This window comes from Eptesicus fuscus, chromosome 13, assembly GCF_027574615.1.
Source record: "Eptesicus fuscus isolate TK198812 chromosome 13, DD_ASM_mEF_20220401, whole genome shotgun sequence".
Lineage (NCBI taxonomy): Eukaryota > Metazoa > Chordata > Mammalia > Chiroptera > Vespertilionidae > Eptesicus > Eptesicus fuscus.
The window spans coordinates 65,318,608-65,338,468 of NC_072485.1; the positions used below are offsets into that span (position 1 = coordinate 65,318,608).

The window sequence follows — 19,861 nt, forward strand, 5'->3', positions numbered from 1 at the left end:
GTATGCCATTGACATACATTGTCTTTCAGCCCTCACAGAAACTGAGGAAAATGAGGCTCAAAATTGTTGAGTAACTCTATCAGGTTTCCTACTTTTTTCCAGTGCACCTTTGCCTAGTAAATGACTAAGATTAATTCTCACTTGAGGCTGTTGCACTTCCCCATCTCCTCCATGGAGCCCCACCTTCCTCATTCCTCCTGGCCCAGCCCTGATCTTCCTCTTTCTGAAGCCTTCCCAGATGACTCCAATGGGTTCCTCAGGACTTTGACAATGAGGAAAAACTTGACTTTGCCAAGTTTGTTTTTTCAATTACTTTGAATGACTCATGTGTGTGACTCATGTTAGTGCACAGCAGAGTGGGCACTAACGAACTTCACTCTTATGTCATGAAAGTGAAGCCATCTCTCAACAGAATTTCAATATCCAAAATGGCCTAAGCCATGTCTCACACAATTTTGAAAATTGTTGTTTAAATACTTTAAACAACTGTAATTGTTTAAATACTTTTGAGCAACCACATTTGCTCTTCATTGGATTTAAAACTTAGAAGAGTCTCTTGTTTTCAGACGTTATAATGTGAAAGGAAAGCAAAACAAGCTTGTGGGGACTATGGGGGAGAAAGACTTAGAAATCTTGACAAAGCCCTGTTAAACAATTCTCTATACATCTGTGTAAGTAAAATGCAACGGTCTCAAAAAGAATTCAGTTGGGTAAGGGAAGGCTGACTAGAAGGGCTGAGGATGAGTTTGCAGGATTTATTAAAGAAACCTAGAGGCACTTTGCAAACTGAGAACCTCAGAGTACACCTGTAAGGCTGTTGATCAAAGTCACCACAATTGAGACTTACTGAGAGTTGAGCCTCTGAAGGAATTGAATGGCCAGCTGGGAATTAGGATGAGAGTAGTTGAGGATTAGTAGAGGATTTCCAGTTTGAACCATGGAAAGATGGTGAGAGGTGGGAAGGTGGGGGGGAGGACAGAAAACTTTATTTACTGGAGAAGACGATACAGAAGCTCAGCCTAAATACAATGCTGAGAGTGACTCATGTGTGTGTGTATGTGTGTGTGTGTATGTGTAGGGAATTGAGCTGCCATCCTATCAGAGAAAAAGGAAAATATTAATGACAATCATTGTAAATCAAAGACTCATGGACAAGAACTAAACCCCTAAGAAAGTTAGGAAAGAGTAAACACAAAAGATACCTGAGTGGAGATACGAGTAAAGGGCAGGAAGTTGACTTTGTTAGGTTAAACTTCAAGACTGACTCATGTGATAGGATTCTGCCATACCACCAGAACCCTGACTTTTAGGGTTGCATATTCTAACCTTTACAGTAAGCAGAAGGTTGGTCTGCGAAGTGGGGATGGGGTGTTCTAATGAATTCAGTGAAGCGCGGTGGGGTGTTCCAATGAATTCTACAAAGTCCCATTATCACAAATCTAGCTCTGGGAAGGAGAGATAGCCTGGCAGAAGGTAGAGTCCTGAAACTGACTAGTTCTTCTAAGGCCATGGTCTTCAAACTGGGATTGGATACCCCTGAGGGTAAGTGAAGAACTTTCAAGGGATTCATAGGCAAAACAATTTTAAAGAAAGCAATTTCCAGAACCTCAGTGTCTACTGAGGAAAACCAGTGTTCATGAGAGTTTATCTGTGATGAGGGTAATGTATCCTTTATCATCTTCTTTTTCACAATTGCCCTTCTCCCATTTTGAAAAGAAGTGCAGGCTTCTAACCCATCTTGAATTTCAGTATGTCATTTCACCAGCCTACAAAACTTCCAGGCTCCCACACAGAGATAATTTCATAAATTACTTTAATGACTGCCTATAAAATCCTTTTTAAGTCAGATGGGAACCTTTCAACAAAATGGAGGATCTTCTCAAAGTGACCAATGATTGAGCGTTTAAAATAATTTTTGATGCTACATCACTATGTGATTCTTGGCATTAACTAACAAGGAGTTCAATGAGTTGAATGGCATTATCATAAAAGAAAAACTCCTTATATTCCTATCTATTCATTTATGTTAACAATGTTTCTCAGAACTTCCTTCTTTATGGACAAAATATTTGAGTGATTAAGGTACTTGTATAGATCCTTGTGAGCTGGTGAGCTGAACAGACCCTCCTAAACTTGTCAGTTACAATCAGGTGTAGCGTCTCCTTTTACTAGACAAATTCACATGGATTCTTTTTGTGTTGCCTGAGGCTACACTGGCACAAAGATACACAGCCAGGTAGGAAGTTCAGGGAAGATGCATTCACTCACTGTCAGATTGTCAGGACCAGATGTGATCTTAGACGTTTTCCATATCAAAACTTGACTTTGCCAATGAGGAAAAACTTGACTTTGCCAATGAGGAAGCAGAAGCCCAGATAGAGAATTGTCCAAGGTAACAAAGCTAATTTTAGGCAACAGAGCCAGAACTAGAAAGCAGGTCTCCACCCGGTCACTCCAAGTGCTCTTTCGGTCATACCCTGTTCCTGTGACAACAGGTGGAAACAAGGATGTTCCATATTCTTCTGCAAAATGGCACCACATTTCCTCCTTATCCTCTAGATAAACTGTTTGACATGGATGAAGAGGTCAGTGAGGTTTCCCTAGGACTGATTTCAGGATGTAGCCAGACCCTTGAAGAGGAGGGAGATGAAGTGTAGAATAGAGAGGAAAGTATGGGGAGAGGACATTTCAAGTCCTCCTATGGATAAAAATAGTGGAAGATAGGCAAGCAAGCACTAAACCACCATTTCCAAGATGGTGATTCCCAGGTGACAGTCAACTCTATAGATCCTCAGAGGACAAAATGGTTATAATACAGAGGAGAGGCTGCCCTGAAGAATGTTTAAATAGAAGACAAAGTGAATACTGATGCATAATACAACATGGATGAGCCTTGAAAACATTAAGTGAAAGAAACTAGACACAAAAGGCCACATATTATATGAAGCTATTTATATGAAATGTTCAGAATAAGCAAATCCATAGAAACAGAAAGTAGGTTAATGGTTGCCAGGGGCTGGGTAAGTGGAAAGTTATGGGGAATGACTACTAATGGGTACAGGGTTTTCTTTTTTGGGTGATGAAAATATTCTGCAATTAAGTAGTGGGGATGGTTGCATACTTGTGAATATACTAACAACCACTAACTTATTCATTTTTAAATGATGAAGTATCATTTAAAAATGAATAAGTATAGTATGTGAAGAATATCTTGGTTTTTAAAAAAGACAGAATGAATTGTCAAATAGAGTCATAAGCATATTTGTCAATACAGGCATAAGATATTGGGGAAGAAGCCTTACATTTATCAATCACCTGCTGTGTCCCAAACATTCAAATATTTTACTTTTTTTTTTGTTTTAGGCCACACAGAAACCTTGAGAAGTAGGCATGTTTTCTTCATTCCACAGATGAGAAAACTAAGGCTCATAGATGTAGCTTATCCAGGGTTACATAACTAGTTAGTGCCATAGTCAGAATTAAGGCAGATCAGCCTGACTTCACAGCCCATGATCTGCCCACTATAGCATGATACTTCCATTTAGCTTCTTGTGACTCTTCTCCCTCATTCCAACTTGCACAGTGGTGGGCATGTTTGAGTAATACTGTTTGGGTGATTATCAATTGTCACCTCTGCAGATGACACCTGGAGAACTAGCCCTTGCCAGTGGCAACCACACCCCAGTTACCCAGTTCATCCTGCTGGGATTCTCCAAGTATCCAGATCTCCAGGAGCTTCTTTTTGGAGCCTTCCTGCTCATCTATGCCATCACAGTGGTGGGCAACCTGGGGATGATGGCGCTCATCCTCACAGACCCCTGTCTCCATAGCCCCATGTATTTCTTCCTCAGTGTCCTCTCTTTCCTTGATATTTGTTACTCTTCTGTGGTCACACCCAAGTTGTTGGTCAACTTTCTGGCCTCTAATAAGTCCATCTCTTTCAAGGGCTGTGTGGTCCAGCTGACCTTCTTTGTGGTACACGTCACAGCTGAGAGCTTCCTGCTAGCCTCCATGGCCTATGACCGCTTCATGGCCATCTGCCGACCCCTCCATTACAGTTCTGTCGTGACCAAGGGGACCTGTCTCCAGATGGTGGCTGCTTCCTATGCATTGGGTGGAGTTAACTCTGTTCTCCAGACTGGGAATGTCTTCGCCCTGCCTTTCTGTGGGCCCAACCAAGTGACACACTACTTCTGTGACATCCCACCCCTTCTCCAGCTGGCATGTGCCAACACAGCCACAGCAAGGGTGGTCCTCTACATCCTCTCTTCTCTGGTTACCCTTGTGCCTGCTGCAGTCATTCTCACCTCCTACAGCTTGGTCTTGGTGGCCATTGGGAGGATGCGCTCAGCAGTTGGGAGGGAGAAGGCCCTCTCCACGTGTGCTTCCCACTTCCTGGCCATTACCATTTTCTATGGCACCGTGGTTTTCACATATGTTCAGCCTCATGGATTCACTAATGATACCAGTGACCAAGTGGTGTCCGTCTTCTACACCATCATAATTCCCATGCTCAACCCTTTCATCTATAGCCTCCGAAACAAGGAGGTGAAGGATGCTCTGCAGAGGAAGCTCCAGGTCCACATCTGTCCCTGCTGAGCCCTGCAAGACTGTTTGTTGGCTTGAGAAAGGCATAACATCTTCCAAATCACATTCTGCATTGACCTAACCAAGAGCAGCCCTGGTGGAAGAAGTGGAGAAGAAACAGCAAATATCATACTCTGTCCAGAGCACTGCAATTTTTTTAAATATATTTTATTGATTTTTAACAGAGAGGAAGGGAGAGGGAGAGAGAGTTAGAAACATCGATGAGAGAGAAACATCGATCAGCTGCCTCCTGCACACCCCCTACTGGGGATGTGCCCGCAACCAGGGTACATGCCCTTGACCAGAATCGAACCTGGGACCCTTGAGTCCACAGGCCGACGCTCTTTCCACTGAGCCAAACCAGTTAAGGCAAGCACTGCCGTTTTTAAAGCATCTTTATATCCATTATCATATTAAATCTTTCTCACCATGTTGGGAAGCAGCAATGTTATGATGATGCATTTTATGAATGAAGGATACTTGATTCTGTGAAAATAAATTAGTTACCTGAAGCCATACAGTTAGTGAGAGAATAAGTGTTCGACATCAGAACTTCCACAGCAAAACAAAGGAAATTTCAATTATACCACAGCCACAAGTTAAGTCTTTTATTGGGAGCTCATCCTAGCTTTCAAAAAATATCAGACAAGGGCCAGCACAGTCATTTCTGTTTTGCACTGACTTAGTGAAGTGGAGATAGGCTAGGCTACAAGTGGCTTTGTTTTTTAATTCCTGTTCCAAAAAGAAAGATGACTGGGACATAACTCCTTATTTCTTATTGCTGCTATATTCTACTGAGCTGTTCCATTTAATAAAACCTCAGGATCAAGAGAGACCTTTCCTTATACATACAGATGTTTTCTAGCCAGATTATGCACACATCTCATTATTCTCAGGGGGTGGGGTGAGAGAGAGAGTGTGTGTGTGTGTTTTGGGCAGTTACAGAATTATATAAGACACTGTGATTAGGAGACTGATTCAAAAATATTATATTTGGCATGAACATCTTTAAATATATATGAAATGTGGTGAGTATATGTGATTTAGAGAATTACACAAATGAAGAAGTTGAACTTGACCTAACTTGGGATTGAACACTGGACTGGAAGCCATGCTCTTAAATGAATACAATCTGAACTGAGTCAGCTTCACCCTGAGAGTTGTGGATCATTGAAAAGGCTTCTTTCAGATTCAAATAAAATTTTTCTAAATACAGAAAGTCTTATTACAAAAACAAGTTTATCACAGAATCATTTTTGAAAACAAAATAAAAATTAGAAACAACCTAACTGTTCAAAGATGGAAAAGGATGAAATGTTTCATCCCCCAGATGGACGATGACAGAACCACTAAAAATTATGCTTGTGAGGAAGGACTACATGATCACATGGAAAACAGCAGTCAGAACCCATAGAGCAGGGGTTCAAACTTTTTAAACAGGGGGCCAGTTCACTGTCCCTCAGACCGTTGGAGGGCCGGACTATAGTTTAAAAAAAAACTATGAACAAATTCCTATGCACACTGCACATATCTTATTTTGAAGTAAAAAAACAAAACGGCAAAAACACCCGCATGTGGCCCGCGGGCCGTAGTTTGAGGACGCCTGCCATAGAGTGATTGCAACAATGTAAGAAAAATGAGTGGTGCCCTAGCTGGTTTGGCTCAGTGGATAGAGTGTCAGCCTGCGGACTGAGGGGTTCCGGGTTCCAATCCAGCCAAGGGCACATGCCAGGATTTCGGGCTCGATCCCCAGTAGAGGGCGTGCAGGAGGCAGCCAATCAATGATTCTCATCATTGATGTTTCTATCTCTCGCTCTCCCTTCCTCCCTGAAATCAATAAAAATAAGAGTGTGTGTGTGTGGGTGGGGGGGGTGGGGAATGGGAAGAACACTCAAAAGTGTAACTAATGGTTGTATTAGAGTGATAGCACCATGGGGAAATGTTTTTGTATTTTTCTCAAATTTTTTCCGAAACTTTTGTGATGTCATGTTTAATTTTGATACTTTATTCTAAAATCAAATAATTAAAGAAATCCTTTCCAGGAAGCTGAGTGTGAGACTTCCTCCATTTCATCTTCTTTCCTTTGGCCAATAATTCCTAAATTCCTACGGTGCTCCCTATTCCTTTAATGCATAAACTACGTTTTTAGAATATACCCACAAGAGAAGTCAAGACTGGAACATTACAGTGAAGTGACTTGGTAAAAATTAATCTAATTCATTCATTTGTAAAAATATTTATGAAGCACTTAGGTGCAACATTTTGTGGTAGGCCCTACCTGGGTTAGTAGGCAGACCATATATGTATTAATCACAGTATATCTTATGCTACAGTAACTAATAAACCCCAGTCAGTTGAATAGGAGACTGATCAGGTGACTCTGCAGGGCAACTATATTCCTCCATCAGCATGTGAACAATGCCACCATCTCAACCTGTGCCCTCCAAGATTTTAATGGTGGGGGTAATAATCAAGAAGGTCAAAGACAGCATTTTGTATTAACAGGCCTGAGGTTGGCTCACAGCCCTTCAAACCACATGTCATTAACCTGAAATCAGTCTTATGCTTTCCACAGAACTGCAAAGGAGGCTGGGAAAGAGCCTTCTTTTACACCTCGAGAAAGGAAAACTAAATGTGATTTAGTGAAGACATCGCTTTGTCTCTGTCACTGGCTAATTGGGCAGTTGGTTAGACCATCTGTAAGGGGTTCTAAAACATCACTAGAATAAATCAGAAATAAGGCGATGGTTAACTCATGTTTCTACATAATTGAGGTGGATCGTTTCTTTGGGTATACATTTTAAAACCTCTCTCACCTGTGCTGAACTATCTCTATGGAATGTTTTCTGAATCACACACCAAAGTTGCTTGGTGCTACTACAAGCAGTAAAACTAACTCTGAGATTGGCTAGATGACAGTTGCCTGAAGCTACTTTAAATTTAAAACCTAAATAATGCACAACGTAGTAGCATTTGCTAAGAGTGATCTTATCTGAGTTTAAACCCTGTAACATATCACCCAAGAGTTGGTACACACCCAAACACATACATTCCTAAAGGAAAATAAGAAACCACAAAAAAAAGGAAAGCATTTTAAAAACATGAAAGTCAGCCTTAACCATTTTAGCTCAGTGTATAGAGCGTTGGCCTGCAGACTGAAGGGTCCCAGGTTCGATTCCAGTCAAGGGCATGTACCTTGGTTGCGGGCACATCCCTAGTAAGGGGTGTGCAGGAGGCAGCTGGTTGATATTTCTCTCTCGTCAATGTTTCTAATTCTCTATCCCTCTCCCTTCCTCTCTGTAAAAAATCAATAAAATATATTTTTAAAAATAAATAAAAACATGAAAGTCAGGGAAAAAATACAAAAGCTAAACATGCATATGAGATGTAATTTTATGGTGTAATTTTAATTAATAGATTATCCATTGCTATCCACCTCAACTACATAAATCTTTCTATAAAACCATAAAAGACATTCTGAGGAGGGGCATCCTGTCCCACTCACTGTTGTATCCTCAGTGTCTAGATCAGTGCCTGGCACATTGTAGGAGCTCGATAAACATCTATTCAATACATGAATGAATAGGTATTTACACATTTGTTTTCCTTAGACCAGTGGCATTGTCACCATCTGAGAGCTTTTGAAAAATGGAGACTCGGTGTCCACCCCAGATCTCCTGAAACTGTGCCTTCATTCTAACAGATCAAATTTTTTTAATTGATTTTATAGAGAGAAGGAAGGGGGAGAGAGAAAGACATCAATTTGTTGTTCCACTTATTTATGCATTCATTGCTTGATTCTGGTATGTGCCCTGACTGATTGAACCCGAAACCTTGGCGTATCCAGACTTGAGCTACCAGGCCAGGGCCATGGTTCTAGTTTTTAAAGTTCAAAGCTTTTTATCACAAAAGTTTTATCTCTGTTTTGAGTTTCCAAAACATATTTAAACCTCAAAGGCCAGGGATTGACTTTTTTTGGTATTTGCTCTATGCTGCCATGAACCCACCCAAGGCGTGGCTGCCAAGAGGGACAAGCATCACTGGGTTAAAAATAAATTACAAGAAATAAAACCAGTGTATCAAAATAAGATTCCACTACACCTGATTGTAAAGATCCACACATTGGCACCCCCACACACTTTACCTCTCAGCCACAAACTTTGGCAACATCTTTACAGCATTTCATACATATGTTTTAAATCTTGTCGGTTTCTTTTATAATTGGACACAGTTGTCAGACTTGCTTAAATTCAGTAAGCATCAAATTTACTGTTTTTGGCAGAAAAATATCTTCCTTTGTCTCAACCATAAAATCATTAACATCACACTGTATTTTTTCATTTTCTACTATGCTTTTATGAATAAGGGCAAATATGCAATAAAATGTTCAAGTAACTACACAAACATTGCCATATTTAGAAGTAACACTCCAACTGCAGCACTCCTGGTTGGCAGACAGCAGTACCAGGAGGTAACTTAAAACAGTTACTTGTCTACAGAAATGAAAGTAAAAGTTGGTATGGGAAGGACTTGTATGCATGCATATTAGCATAACCAATGGACACGAACACTGGGGCGGTAGGAGCTTGTCCTAGGGGTGGGAGTGGTCGGGGAGGGGTCAGTCAGGGAAAAAGGAGACATATGTAATACTTTAAACAAATTTTAAAAATTAAGAAAATGAAAAAAAAAATTTAATGAAAAAAAAAGATGAATGTCAATTGCAGATGTGTGTCACGGTGTGATTTTACCAAAAATCCAAAATCAGAAGTAAAATCCTTGAGAAAGCCTCTCTTAGAGCCAGGATGATCATGACCCAGCTTTAAGCTCGAACAGCCCAATGCTCCCCCTTGACCTCTTCTCTAAAGTCACTAGTCCCTAAAAAAAAAAAAAAGACACATCTCCCTCATGTCAAAGGGCAGCCCCCCTTCTCTGGGTCAAGCTCTATTAGGATATGATGAGGCCACTCGTATGACTTTGTCCTCAAAGAATCAGCAATTTGGTCAGCAAGATATGAAAATAATACTGTTCTGACATGTCTTTAAGTCAGTTGACCAACTCACATACCAGCTAGCAATTTTTATTTAAATTTTAACTTTGCTATAATGGAAATTGTCTTGAACCTGTTCTCTTTGACCCTTCTTACACTTCACTCACCTCTCCTTTTCTGCACACATCTACTTCATTTGCCACATACTATGCTCCAGTACTGTGATATAGATATAGGCTCCTCATCTCCTGCAACTGGTGCCCTAGAGCCTAGCACGGTCTATCAGAGGCAGCACCAGCTCTAAGTCCCTTCAGCCTCCTCTTGCCTTCTTCCTTTTCTACTTGTTCAGAATGCTCTATTTTTATTTTTAGACAGAGAGGAAGGGGGAGGGGAAGAAAGAGAGAGGAAGAGAGAAACATAAATTTGTTGTTTCACCCATTTATGCATTCACTGGTTGATTATTGCATGTGCCTTGACAGGATCAAACCTGCAACCCTGGCACATCAGGATGATGCTCTAACCAAGTGAGCCACCTGGACAGGGCAGGAGTGCTGTATTTGTTAGTAGTTACGTATATTTAGTATCACAAAAGTCTTATGTTAATCATCTTTAATTCCTTCCTGAATATAAGAACTTGAAAATCAGTGTTCTAATCACAACTTACCAATATTTTAATTCCCCTCCCGCAAATTACACACTGCCTTTTCCAGTTAATGCTTACTTTTACCAACATTATCAGTATCTTTGTTTAGCGTTCCTTCATGCATCTGACTTTCCATTTGAGATCATTTTCCTCTGCCTTAAGAACATCCTGTAGAATGACCCATTCTGAGTGGCAAACTTTGCTTTTACCTGAAAATGTCTTTAGTTAGCTCTTTCTTTAAAAAAAAAAAGTTTTACTAAGTGTCAATTTCCATAATAGTTCTTTTGTTCTTAACAGGATAAAAGAATTTTTTTAAGAACAGTATTCCACTGTTCTCTGTCTTTCATTGTTGATGCTAAGAAGTCACCTGTCTGGGCTGCTTTCCATAAGCTGCATTTCACCTTGATGTTTCTAGTATGAATCATCTTTAATCTTGATTGGACTTCATTGGGATTCCTAAATCTGAGGTTTTTTGTTGTCTTTCAACAAATCTGAAAATTTATCAGCCACTGTCTCTTCGGATATTCCTCTTTCTTTCTGTTGTCTCCTCCAGGAGCTCCAGATAATGTATATTAGATCTTCTCTGTTGCCTTCCATTGTCCACAACTCAACTTCTTTGCTATTTTCCATTCTTCCTTCTCCTCATTCTTTGGACTGTATTCTGGATTTCTTGAGAACTATCTTTTAATTCACTAGTACCCCTTCAATTTTAAATTTGTATTTTTCATTTCCAATTCAAAAAAAGCTTTTTTCAAAATCAGCTGGGGTTTTTGTAGGGGTTGTTTTTGTCATCTTATTTTCAAACTTGTTTTAGTTCATGAGCCAAAATGTTATTTCATAGTTTGTGTGACAATGCCAACATCTGAAATATCTAAGGATCAGCATATCTGTCTCCCTTTTCCCTAGTGATGCCTTCTTTCTTTGTGCATCTTATAATTTTTGAAGAGTTAGAGCAGTGGTTCTCAACCTTTCTAATGCCGTGACCCTTTAATACAGTTCCTCATGTTGTGGTGACCCCCAACATTAAAATTATTTTCGTTGCTACTTCACAACTGTAATTTTGCTACTGTTAATGAATCGTAATATAAATGTGTTTTTCAATGTTCTTAGGCTCTACAGCAGCGGTTCTCAACCTGTGGGTCGAGACAGGTTGAGAACCGCTAGCAGGGTCACCTAAGACCATTGGAAAACACAGATATTTACATTACGATTCATTAAGAGTAGCAAAATTACAGTTATGAAATAGCAACAAAAATAATTTTATGGTTGGAGGTCACCACAACATGAGGAACTGTATTAAAGGGTCGCGGCATTAAAAAGGTTGAGAACCACTGCCTTAGAGGGTAACATTTGCTTCTGAAAATAACCTGTGGCATGACCGAGTACCACTGTAAATTCCTCAGGTAAGATATTCTGGATCACACAGGTAGTGTAAATTTGGGAAAACCCTCAGAGGGCCCATCTTGTGGTTATGAATTCTCAGGGAAGATACTGTATTATTTTTCCTTCCATCTATCAAGGTTGAGACAAGTATGTTCCTTGCTGCTCCCTTCTAGTTTATTTCTTGTTCACCTTAATACTGAGGGTATACCAGTTTTACCTCGAGTCACCTGCCAGATTCCTCTTTTCCTGTTTCCTATATCCTGTGAGTCACTAGAGTCAATGCTTAAAGTCTGCTGAGTTTGGCAAAAGTTGAGCAAAGGCTAGCTTTAGCTGTTGCTTACTTCCTAGGAGTCCAGTTTTCACTTCATTTTGAAGATCTGTGAATTCCTTACTTTTATGTTTACTCAGCAATGTGTACATAAGTTTCTTTGATAAATACATTTTACCTCCAGGAGCTCTTGTTTCTGCTGAAAGGACTTTTCACAATGCCAAAAACAGAAGCCTGAATGAGTTCCAACTACACACACTACAATGCCCCCACCCTTGCTTCTGGTAACAGAGTGGGTTGTAAAAAGGCCCAGAGTCCAAAGTTTGCAAAAGGCGAAGAGAGGACTAAAGTGAAGACCAGAGCAGACTAAGTGCCTGCCATATCACCATGGATATCTCATACTTTTTTCTTTTCCTCAGGCACAAATGACTTAAGGCATTCAGACGCTTTGTCCATTAGCACGAGAGATAACTGGAGAGAGGCAGCAATATAGTAATCCCTTCTGTATCCTCAAAGTGGAAGAACCTGTCCTTTTCAAAAATAGACTTGAATATGAGAGAAGTATAGCACTTCTCCTGAACTAAAAAGAAACCAAAAGCTAGTTACCATGTACTTATAATACTTATGGCTCCTACTACTAACAGGTATAAAACTCTTGACTCAATCCATTTGTGGGTAGATGACCCTGATCACTTCAGACAATATAAAAGAAGAAACACATGTCAGGAGGTTGTGGATGAGAAAGGGGTTCTACAGAAAGCAACCTCACAGGGTCATCTGATTATAATTTCCTCACTGGGAAGGTCATGGTGGGTAGTCATGCCCATAGACCTAGAACTTTATAGTAAAGGATTTATCTTTGCCTTAAGCAAGCCCTGTACATTGTTCATGTGTATCTAGGTTAGCACACCTTTGAAATGCTGGAGGAATCCTTTTCAGACCCTAGGAGGTACAACCACCCTCCAGGGAGCACATAGTGGAATCCCCCACCTTGCTTTCTCCCTCCTTCATTTATTCTTCCTTAGGTTCCCTCCTTAATTCCAAATGCATAAAGAAACTGCAAACTGTCACTCTAGGAAGTATTTTTCTCAGTCTATTGAGATCTTGCTTCCAGGTGTATCCTGTTTGCCTCAAATAAATTTTTATTAAAATTTTCTCAGGCTTGGATGTTTTCATGTCAACAGTATAATAATGTAGACAGACTAAAATAATTCTTTCACCAATGCTTTTCCTACCTCACTTCCTCCAGCCTTTCTCTCCACCCATGTCTGCCCCTAAATTGTGGGTGGATTTGCCAAAGAACTAATACTTTAAGGGAGACAGACAACAGGAAAGTCAAGAGGTCATAAGGTTACATGAAAAAAAAATTAGCTCCTACACCATCTTTTCTTACTTTTTTGTACTTTATTTCTTGAGGTAGGTTGTCCCTCGGGAGTGACTTTACGTTCCCAACAACTTCATTGGCTCCCTAGTTCAGGTACCCGTTGTAGCCAGAAGTGACACTTTAGTCCAAGTCAGCAACTCCAGGGGAGTCTCTATGCCATAGAGGGCCCCATATCTAAGACTAGCTTCACCTCTTAGCAGCCTGGGCATTACCTACATAATAGTTTGCAAGATAAGAAGTTTCTCCAACCCACAAGATACACATCAGCCTATCACTATTATCTCAAATTCTACAGTAAGCAATACATTCCTGGGAGAGACATTCTTCCCTCCAGAATTCTCCCTTACTTGGTCATCACCGCACACCACTACCAATGGAGTTGGAGCCAGTCATGCTGGATTCCAGTTAGAGGCTGGAACCTTAAGCAAGTCACCAGATCAGTGTCTCAAGTTGCAACTAACCACACACATTAGAATAAACCAGGTGACTTACAAGATTTTAGAATCCTGCCCTAGCCGGTTTGGCTCAGTGGATACAGCGTCAGCTTGCGGACCCGAAGGGTCCCAGGTTCAATTCCAGTCAAGGGCACGTTCCTTGGTTGCAGGAGGCAATCAATCGATGTGTTTCTCTCACATCGATGTTTCTGTCTTTCCCTCAGTGATGATTTAAAAAAAAATTTTTTTTTAGAATCCTGAGTCCAATCGATTGAGTCAAATTTTTGGAAATAGAACTTGGGAATCCTGGTAATTCTTGTGTACTTCTCAAATCTATCAGGCTGTATCTAGTAGGTCTATAACTATGCCTATACCGAAATGAACCTTTATTACCCAATACTTCAGATATAAAAAGACAAAATAAGAAAGACTGGTCCTTGCTCTTCCTGGGTGAAATGTTTCCAGTTTGTAACAAAGTGCATTAGTTCAGCAAGAAAGAACAAGTAGACACGGAAGGTCATAGTTTTGGGCTGTCAGAAAGTATGTCGTAGCAAAACTCATTATACAGTTGGTTTTACAAACATATTCACCATAAAATAAAAGCCTCATTAAGGCAGAAGAGTGGTTGAGCATAACCTATAACCTCTTCCAGAAAAACTGGGCATCTTCTATATGCTAGGCATTGTGGTGGATGTTTGTCTCTAAAACCTAACATCCACAACAATGCCTAGCATATAGAAGATGCTCAGTAAATATTTGTTGAATAAAACAAATGAACCAACCCAGGGAGAGGGGAGAAGAGTAAGGTTTGTATATAGCTCAATGTCAGTGGGTAATAAAAAATATGATAGAAATAAAGTCCACTCTATTCACCAGCAACTAGGTATTTATATAGGTTAAACAAACAAAAAACCACTCTTAGGTATGGCTACCAAACCTCTTTGGAAAGCAAACTCTTAATCGCTTTTTGGTTCTGTGCTTCATCCTTCTAACCTAAAACTAAACTATCAAACTTTAAATGGTATCAGTTATAATGCTTACATTTCCTAGCCCTAGAAAGTTTTCATACCCAAGACCTATTCAACAAAACTGAGACATGACCATCATCAGAAGCAGCTATATATTTTTTTAATCTAAAGATTGGGCATACAGAAACATTTTACATAAATTCTCATCTTTTTATTATAAAACAGGAAATATGGGCCCCAGGAAAAAATGTCTCTTTCCACAGGTCTTAATCCCTGATCACTGCAGTAAATCCCTGGTAATCCAACAAGTATTTGCTACCCACCCACATATTTGGTAGGACACAAAGGAAGCCACAGGCCTGTCCCTTGTCTTCTTGCTAAAGGGTTACAGTTAGCCAAAGAAGCAACAGTATGGCCCAGTTTTTATTATTTCTAAACATAAGCCTTTTAATCCTATATTTTAATAAATATTAGGTTAGTGGAGTTGGTAGCTTCTAATCTTCTACCCATAAATGTTACGTTTTAGAGGGCCTTGTATTGCAATGGGCTTTATTAAACGTTGGTTTTGTCAATGTTGAAAAAAAAAAAAAATCCCAATCACTCAGGAAGTCATTAACTCTTCATACTTCACTTTCCTATCTCTAAGGTAGCAATAAGCTTCCCAGGCTCAACTTAGTCACATTTAATTTTTAAGAATCTTCAGAGGGAAAATGTTTCATATACAATTTAAAAAAATGTTGCTTGATAAAGTTGAGATTGAGCTCAAAACAAATCCATCCTGGTACAATCCCCTTCTTGGTGCTCTGGAGAGAAAAAGAAGAACGCACACCAATACATAAAACAGTAACCAAGATGAAAAGGAGCTTAAAGTGAAGAAATGACACAGACTCCCCCACATACACACTTTAAAAACTTTATTTATATAAAAAACTCATTTGTTTTTAAAAGCATTAACAAGAAAAAGAAAAACAGAAAAGGTATGGAGCAGAAGACATGCCCCTTAGTAGTGTTCGGTGGGAAGGTGCAATTTTTGGTTCTCTGGAATTGAATGTTTAGTGTTTCTATAAACGGAAAAAAAAAGAAGACAGTTAAAGGTCCCCAAAAGCCCATGGCTGTTCTATTATCCACACCCCACCAATAAAAAGAGCACCAGCAAAAGAGTAGAGAGGACAAAAGAAACCAAGAGTGGGCCAGGTCAAAGAACCGGGGGCAGTTTCCCCTGTGCAGTATGCTCTTAGGGTCAAAGAAGGAAAAGACTCCTTTTGCCAGAAAAGGAGTGGGAAGAAATGGGAAGACAGAAAAGGGGAAATAAGGGATTTTAATGCATAGAGGAAGGGGAAGAGGCCAATGGGTTGTGCACTTTTCTCCTACCCCATAGCCTCCATATATAAGGGAAGGGGAGAGAGAAGGATGAAGATTTCCAGTTTGCACTGAACAGAGCTTTTAGATTAAGGGGAGGAGTCAAAGGCAAGTAAGGAAAAGGATTTAAAAAAATAAAAAATCAACCAGCATAGCAGCCGATTCCTCTAGCCCAAACAGCTAATATACACTAAACTGAAAGGAGGAGGTATCTTGGGGCAGAGGGCAGGCATGAATTCCCTGCAACCCCTTCAGAGATGATGGTATTCTCTGGACAACTAAGGAATAAGAGTCATACCACTCACTCCTTCCATCAACCTCATTTTGTTATCATTAGAACAGGATTTTTACAAAATCCCAACTATATACTGTTGAGCAAAAAGCTTGCTATGGCTGAAATTAGAGGCTACACCAATTCCCACTGGAGAATCTGAGGGTCTCTAGGTCACCTCTCCTCTTCTTTCTATTTAGGGCCAATAGTGGATAAGAATCAACAAAATGTAATTTGCAAAATCATGAAAAAAGAAACTGCAGAGGCAAAGAAAGGCACATGGAAGGGAAGGAGGAGGTGCATCCCAGGCCAAAGGCACAAAGAAGAGGCAAAGCCAGGGTCCACCCCCACCTTTTAGGGTAAAGGGGGCAGAAGTATGTACATCAAGTCCTTTAGTCAACTAATCAATCCAGGGAGTAGGCAGGAAGGACAGGGCTATATGGGTGGGAAAAGGAGAATAGGGCAGGGGGAAGCCAGCTTTGAAGCTTCCTGCCAGTTTCAGACTGATTCATGTACATTCCTACTAGCTGCTCCTAGAGGTTCCTTCTCCTCCCCAGAAGACACCTTTCTGCTCCTTCTCACCCAAAAAGTCTTCCTGGACACATTCTCCTCTTTCTACAGCCTCTTGCAAATGGCAAAGCCAAGTTAGCAGACATTATCATAGGATGCGAGAGAAGGGTTAGGATGGCCTCGGTAAGGGGCAGCGGCAGCACCCCACGGTTGGCACGAGGCTTGGAGAAGAGATGGAGTCTGTAAGTCGTTGATGGTCCCTGCACTGGAGATGAGGAGAGCCAGGTTTCTTAATCTCAGTTCTAGGAGACCTTCACTTACTCAAGGGCCCTTGCCAGATGATTATGTGCCAATGTTGCCAGCCTTCTTTGCTTCAAAAATAGTCATTAGGAATAAGGAAGAGCTCACACTTCCCATCAAAAAAAAAAACAAAAAAAAAACAAAAAGTCCCTTCCCCACCAGGAAAAAAAAAAAATCTCTATTAAGAATCATCGGTTTATCAGATTGCTGTATAATGCATATATAGCATGTGACTTCCAATTCTTCCCACGGCTTCCAATGAAGACTCCCACTCTCTCTCTTTCTCTCTCTCTCTCCCTCCGCAGAGGCCAAGAGTTCCAGAGAGAGCTGGCAGAAAGAGCTAATCTGCAGCAGTTTCTCAAGATACGCATACAACTGAGTCAGGGTTCTTGGGAGCAACTGGAGAGGATCTGGGGTGGGAGGAGGAACGATTAAGCTTCATTGGAAGAAGGAGTCGATGGAAAGAAGGCAGCCACTTAGGGCTATTAGGGCAGGCAGCCTGGCGGTTGGCACAATAGTCCAGCGAAGAAAGGGGAAAATCATCAGTCCAATTCACCACCAAAAAATAAAAGTACATATATTATATGCCCAGATGTAGCGGAGATCGTGATGCTAAATCTTCTGCTGTAAGGAAAAAAGAGAAGAAAATGTTAATAGGGTTGAGAGTAAGAACCAAAAGTCAGTTGAACAAATCTGGAAGGAGGAAAGTAGCACATAATGGAGAATCAGATCACCAACGGCCTGCCCCAGCCTCTTAGGGCAATAATCACAGAAAAGCACCCCAAGCACCATGTGGCTGAGACTAGTGTCTCTGGCCTGATCGGATCAACATGATTGGCAAACCGCTGGCACCCAGGGCCTCCTGTCTCAGCGATGATCTTGGGGGTGGCTAGAGGACATACCATGGGGGGCAAAGACACTTGGTCCCCCTCCTCATCCAAAACCAACACATCCAATTCTTCCTCCAGAGATTCCTGTCCCTCGTCCTGCTGTGAACACATGCAATTTGTTAGTATGGGAATAAGGAAATAGGAACTATGTGAGTATGTGCTAGATCTAGGGCAGTGGTTGGCAAACTCATTAGTCAACAGAGCCAAATATCAACAGTACAACGATTGAAATTTCTTTTGAGAGCCTAATTTTTTAAACTTAAACTTCTTCTAACGCCACTTCTTCAAAATAGACTCGCCCAGGCCGTGGTATTTTGTGGAAGAGCCACACTCAAGGGGCCAAAGAGCCGCATGTGGCTCACGAGCCTCAGTTTGCCGACCACAGATCTAGGGAAAATGCCCAAATTCTGTAAATTTGAGCAAAACAGGGTAATAGTAAGAAAAGGGCAAGATTTCAAGAAAACACAGGTAGGGACAGAAAGAGAGTAATGTATATGAATAGATCAGTTAGTGTTAGTCATGTCAGTAACACATTTATAGTCTTCCTGCCCCCATCTCGATCGAACATCGCAGCATAAAGGCCCAAGAAATCCCAACAGGAGTCAAAACTCCTACTTTTCCCAAAAGTCCCTACCAGAAGAGGATGCGGTCTTTCACTAGGTATTTTTTCCTACTTCACAAACATGCAGGCTTCAAAACAGAATCAGCTGCAGAAGGACAACAGTACATAGAAAATTTACCATCAGGGGTGTTCCCTTCAATGGCTCCATTTCGCCTAGATCCCCGGATCGATCCAGTGTTCTATTGTGGTCCCCTCTCTCGTTCATTGTGGAATAGTTGTTATCTAAAGAAAGAAGCACACAGAAACATGATATCCCTCTCTAGTGTATACTATATATTAAGCAGATTAAGTGTGAATTAGATGCCTCTGTTAGGAACCTAACTTTGCCAAATGCTCCAGAAAAGCATTAAGGTCTGGTGGCCCCTGACCTAAAGAACTTGAATCTAATTGGGAAGACAATATATATGAAATATGCAGAGTATGAAATACAGAGTAGGCAAAAGTAGGTTTAGTTGTTGGTATGGAAAATATGCAGTAATTAATAAATAATAATGCAAGAATAAACACTGGGTTTTATGTACTCACAAATGTAAACCTACTTTTGCCCCATCCTGTGTGCTAATAAAGCTAAACAGACAGAGAGGTCTGTCTATAAGGAACGAGAGTGAGGTGTGCTGCCACAGTTAGTAAGGGCCTAACAAAGCAGACAGGACTTCAGTTAAGTTTTTTGGGGATGAGAGAATTTAGAAAGGCAAATGGGAAGGACATTCCAGTAAGAGGTATTACATGAGCAAAATCAAGGAAGTATAGAGTGAAGACATAGAAGAGCAAGTCAGACCAGGTGAGCTGAAACAGAGCACATGGAGAGAAGGAGCCCGGCATCAGACTATGAAAAGCCGTAACAGTTTAGGTTCTGTAGGAATGGGGGATGCATATGATGATTTTTTTTTTTTAACTTGGAGCAAGTAGGAAATGTGGAAGTAGATGGATCAAGTTTCATTAAATTTCCAAATGGCAATGTCCAGTCAATGCTCTTCCAGAATGGTAATAGTGGGGGTGCTAGAAAACACGGCAGAGACAGACAGTTCTCCTCATCACAACGAAATAATACTCCATATCCATAGGCGGGAATTAATCACCTACCTAATGATCTTGAGTTTGACCCCATATTGCTCATCTGAATTTCTTCCCGATCAGGTTTCTTATCTATATGAAGACAGAAAGTTATCCAACTAAAAAAACCGAACTTTTCAAAATCTATACTCATCATAAAAATTGCTCTCTAGCTGTCTTTCATCCCTCTCATCAAATTTTT

At 40.6% G+C, this 19,861-nt stretch overlaps 2 protein-coding genes across 2 annotated transcripts in view; one reads left to right on the forward strand and one right to left on the reverse strand.

The window, feature by feature from the left end:
- Positions 1-3,639: 3,639 nt before the first annotated feature.
- Positions 3,640-4,599, forward strand: LOC103302331 (olfactory receptor 1052-like). The gene has a single exon (XM_008159393.2). It carries the CDS (start codon positions 3,640-3,642, stop codon positions 4,597-4,599), a length of 960 nt encoding a protein of 319 aa, XP_008157615.2.
- A 10,952-nt stretch (positions 4,600-15,551) lies between these two features.
- CTNND1 (catenin delta 1) overlaps positions 15,552-19,861 on the reverse strand; it is a 48,903-nt gene continuing 44,593 nt past the window's right edge. The window contains exons 18-20 of the mRNA XM_028136216.2: positions 19,690-19,752; positions 18,725-18,828; positions 15,552-17,718 (exon numbers count right to left, since the gene is read on the reverse strand). Coding sequence (XP_027992017.2) covers positions 17,707-17,718; positions 18,725-18,828; positions 19,690-19,752 — 179 coding nt within the window. The 3' untranslated portion in view covers positions 15,552-17,706. The remainder of the gene's footprint in view (positions 17,719-18,724; positions 18,829-19,689; positions 19,753-19,861) is intronic.

Bases quoted from the DNA above. Each gene is read 5' to 3' on its own strand.
- LOC103302331 (XM_008159393.2), top strand. From the start codon at position 3,640: ATGACACCTGGAGAACTAGCCCTTGCCAGTGGCAACCACACCCCAGTT.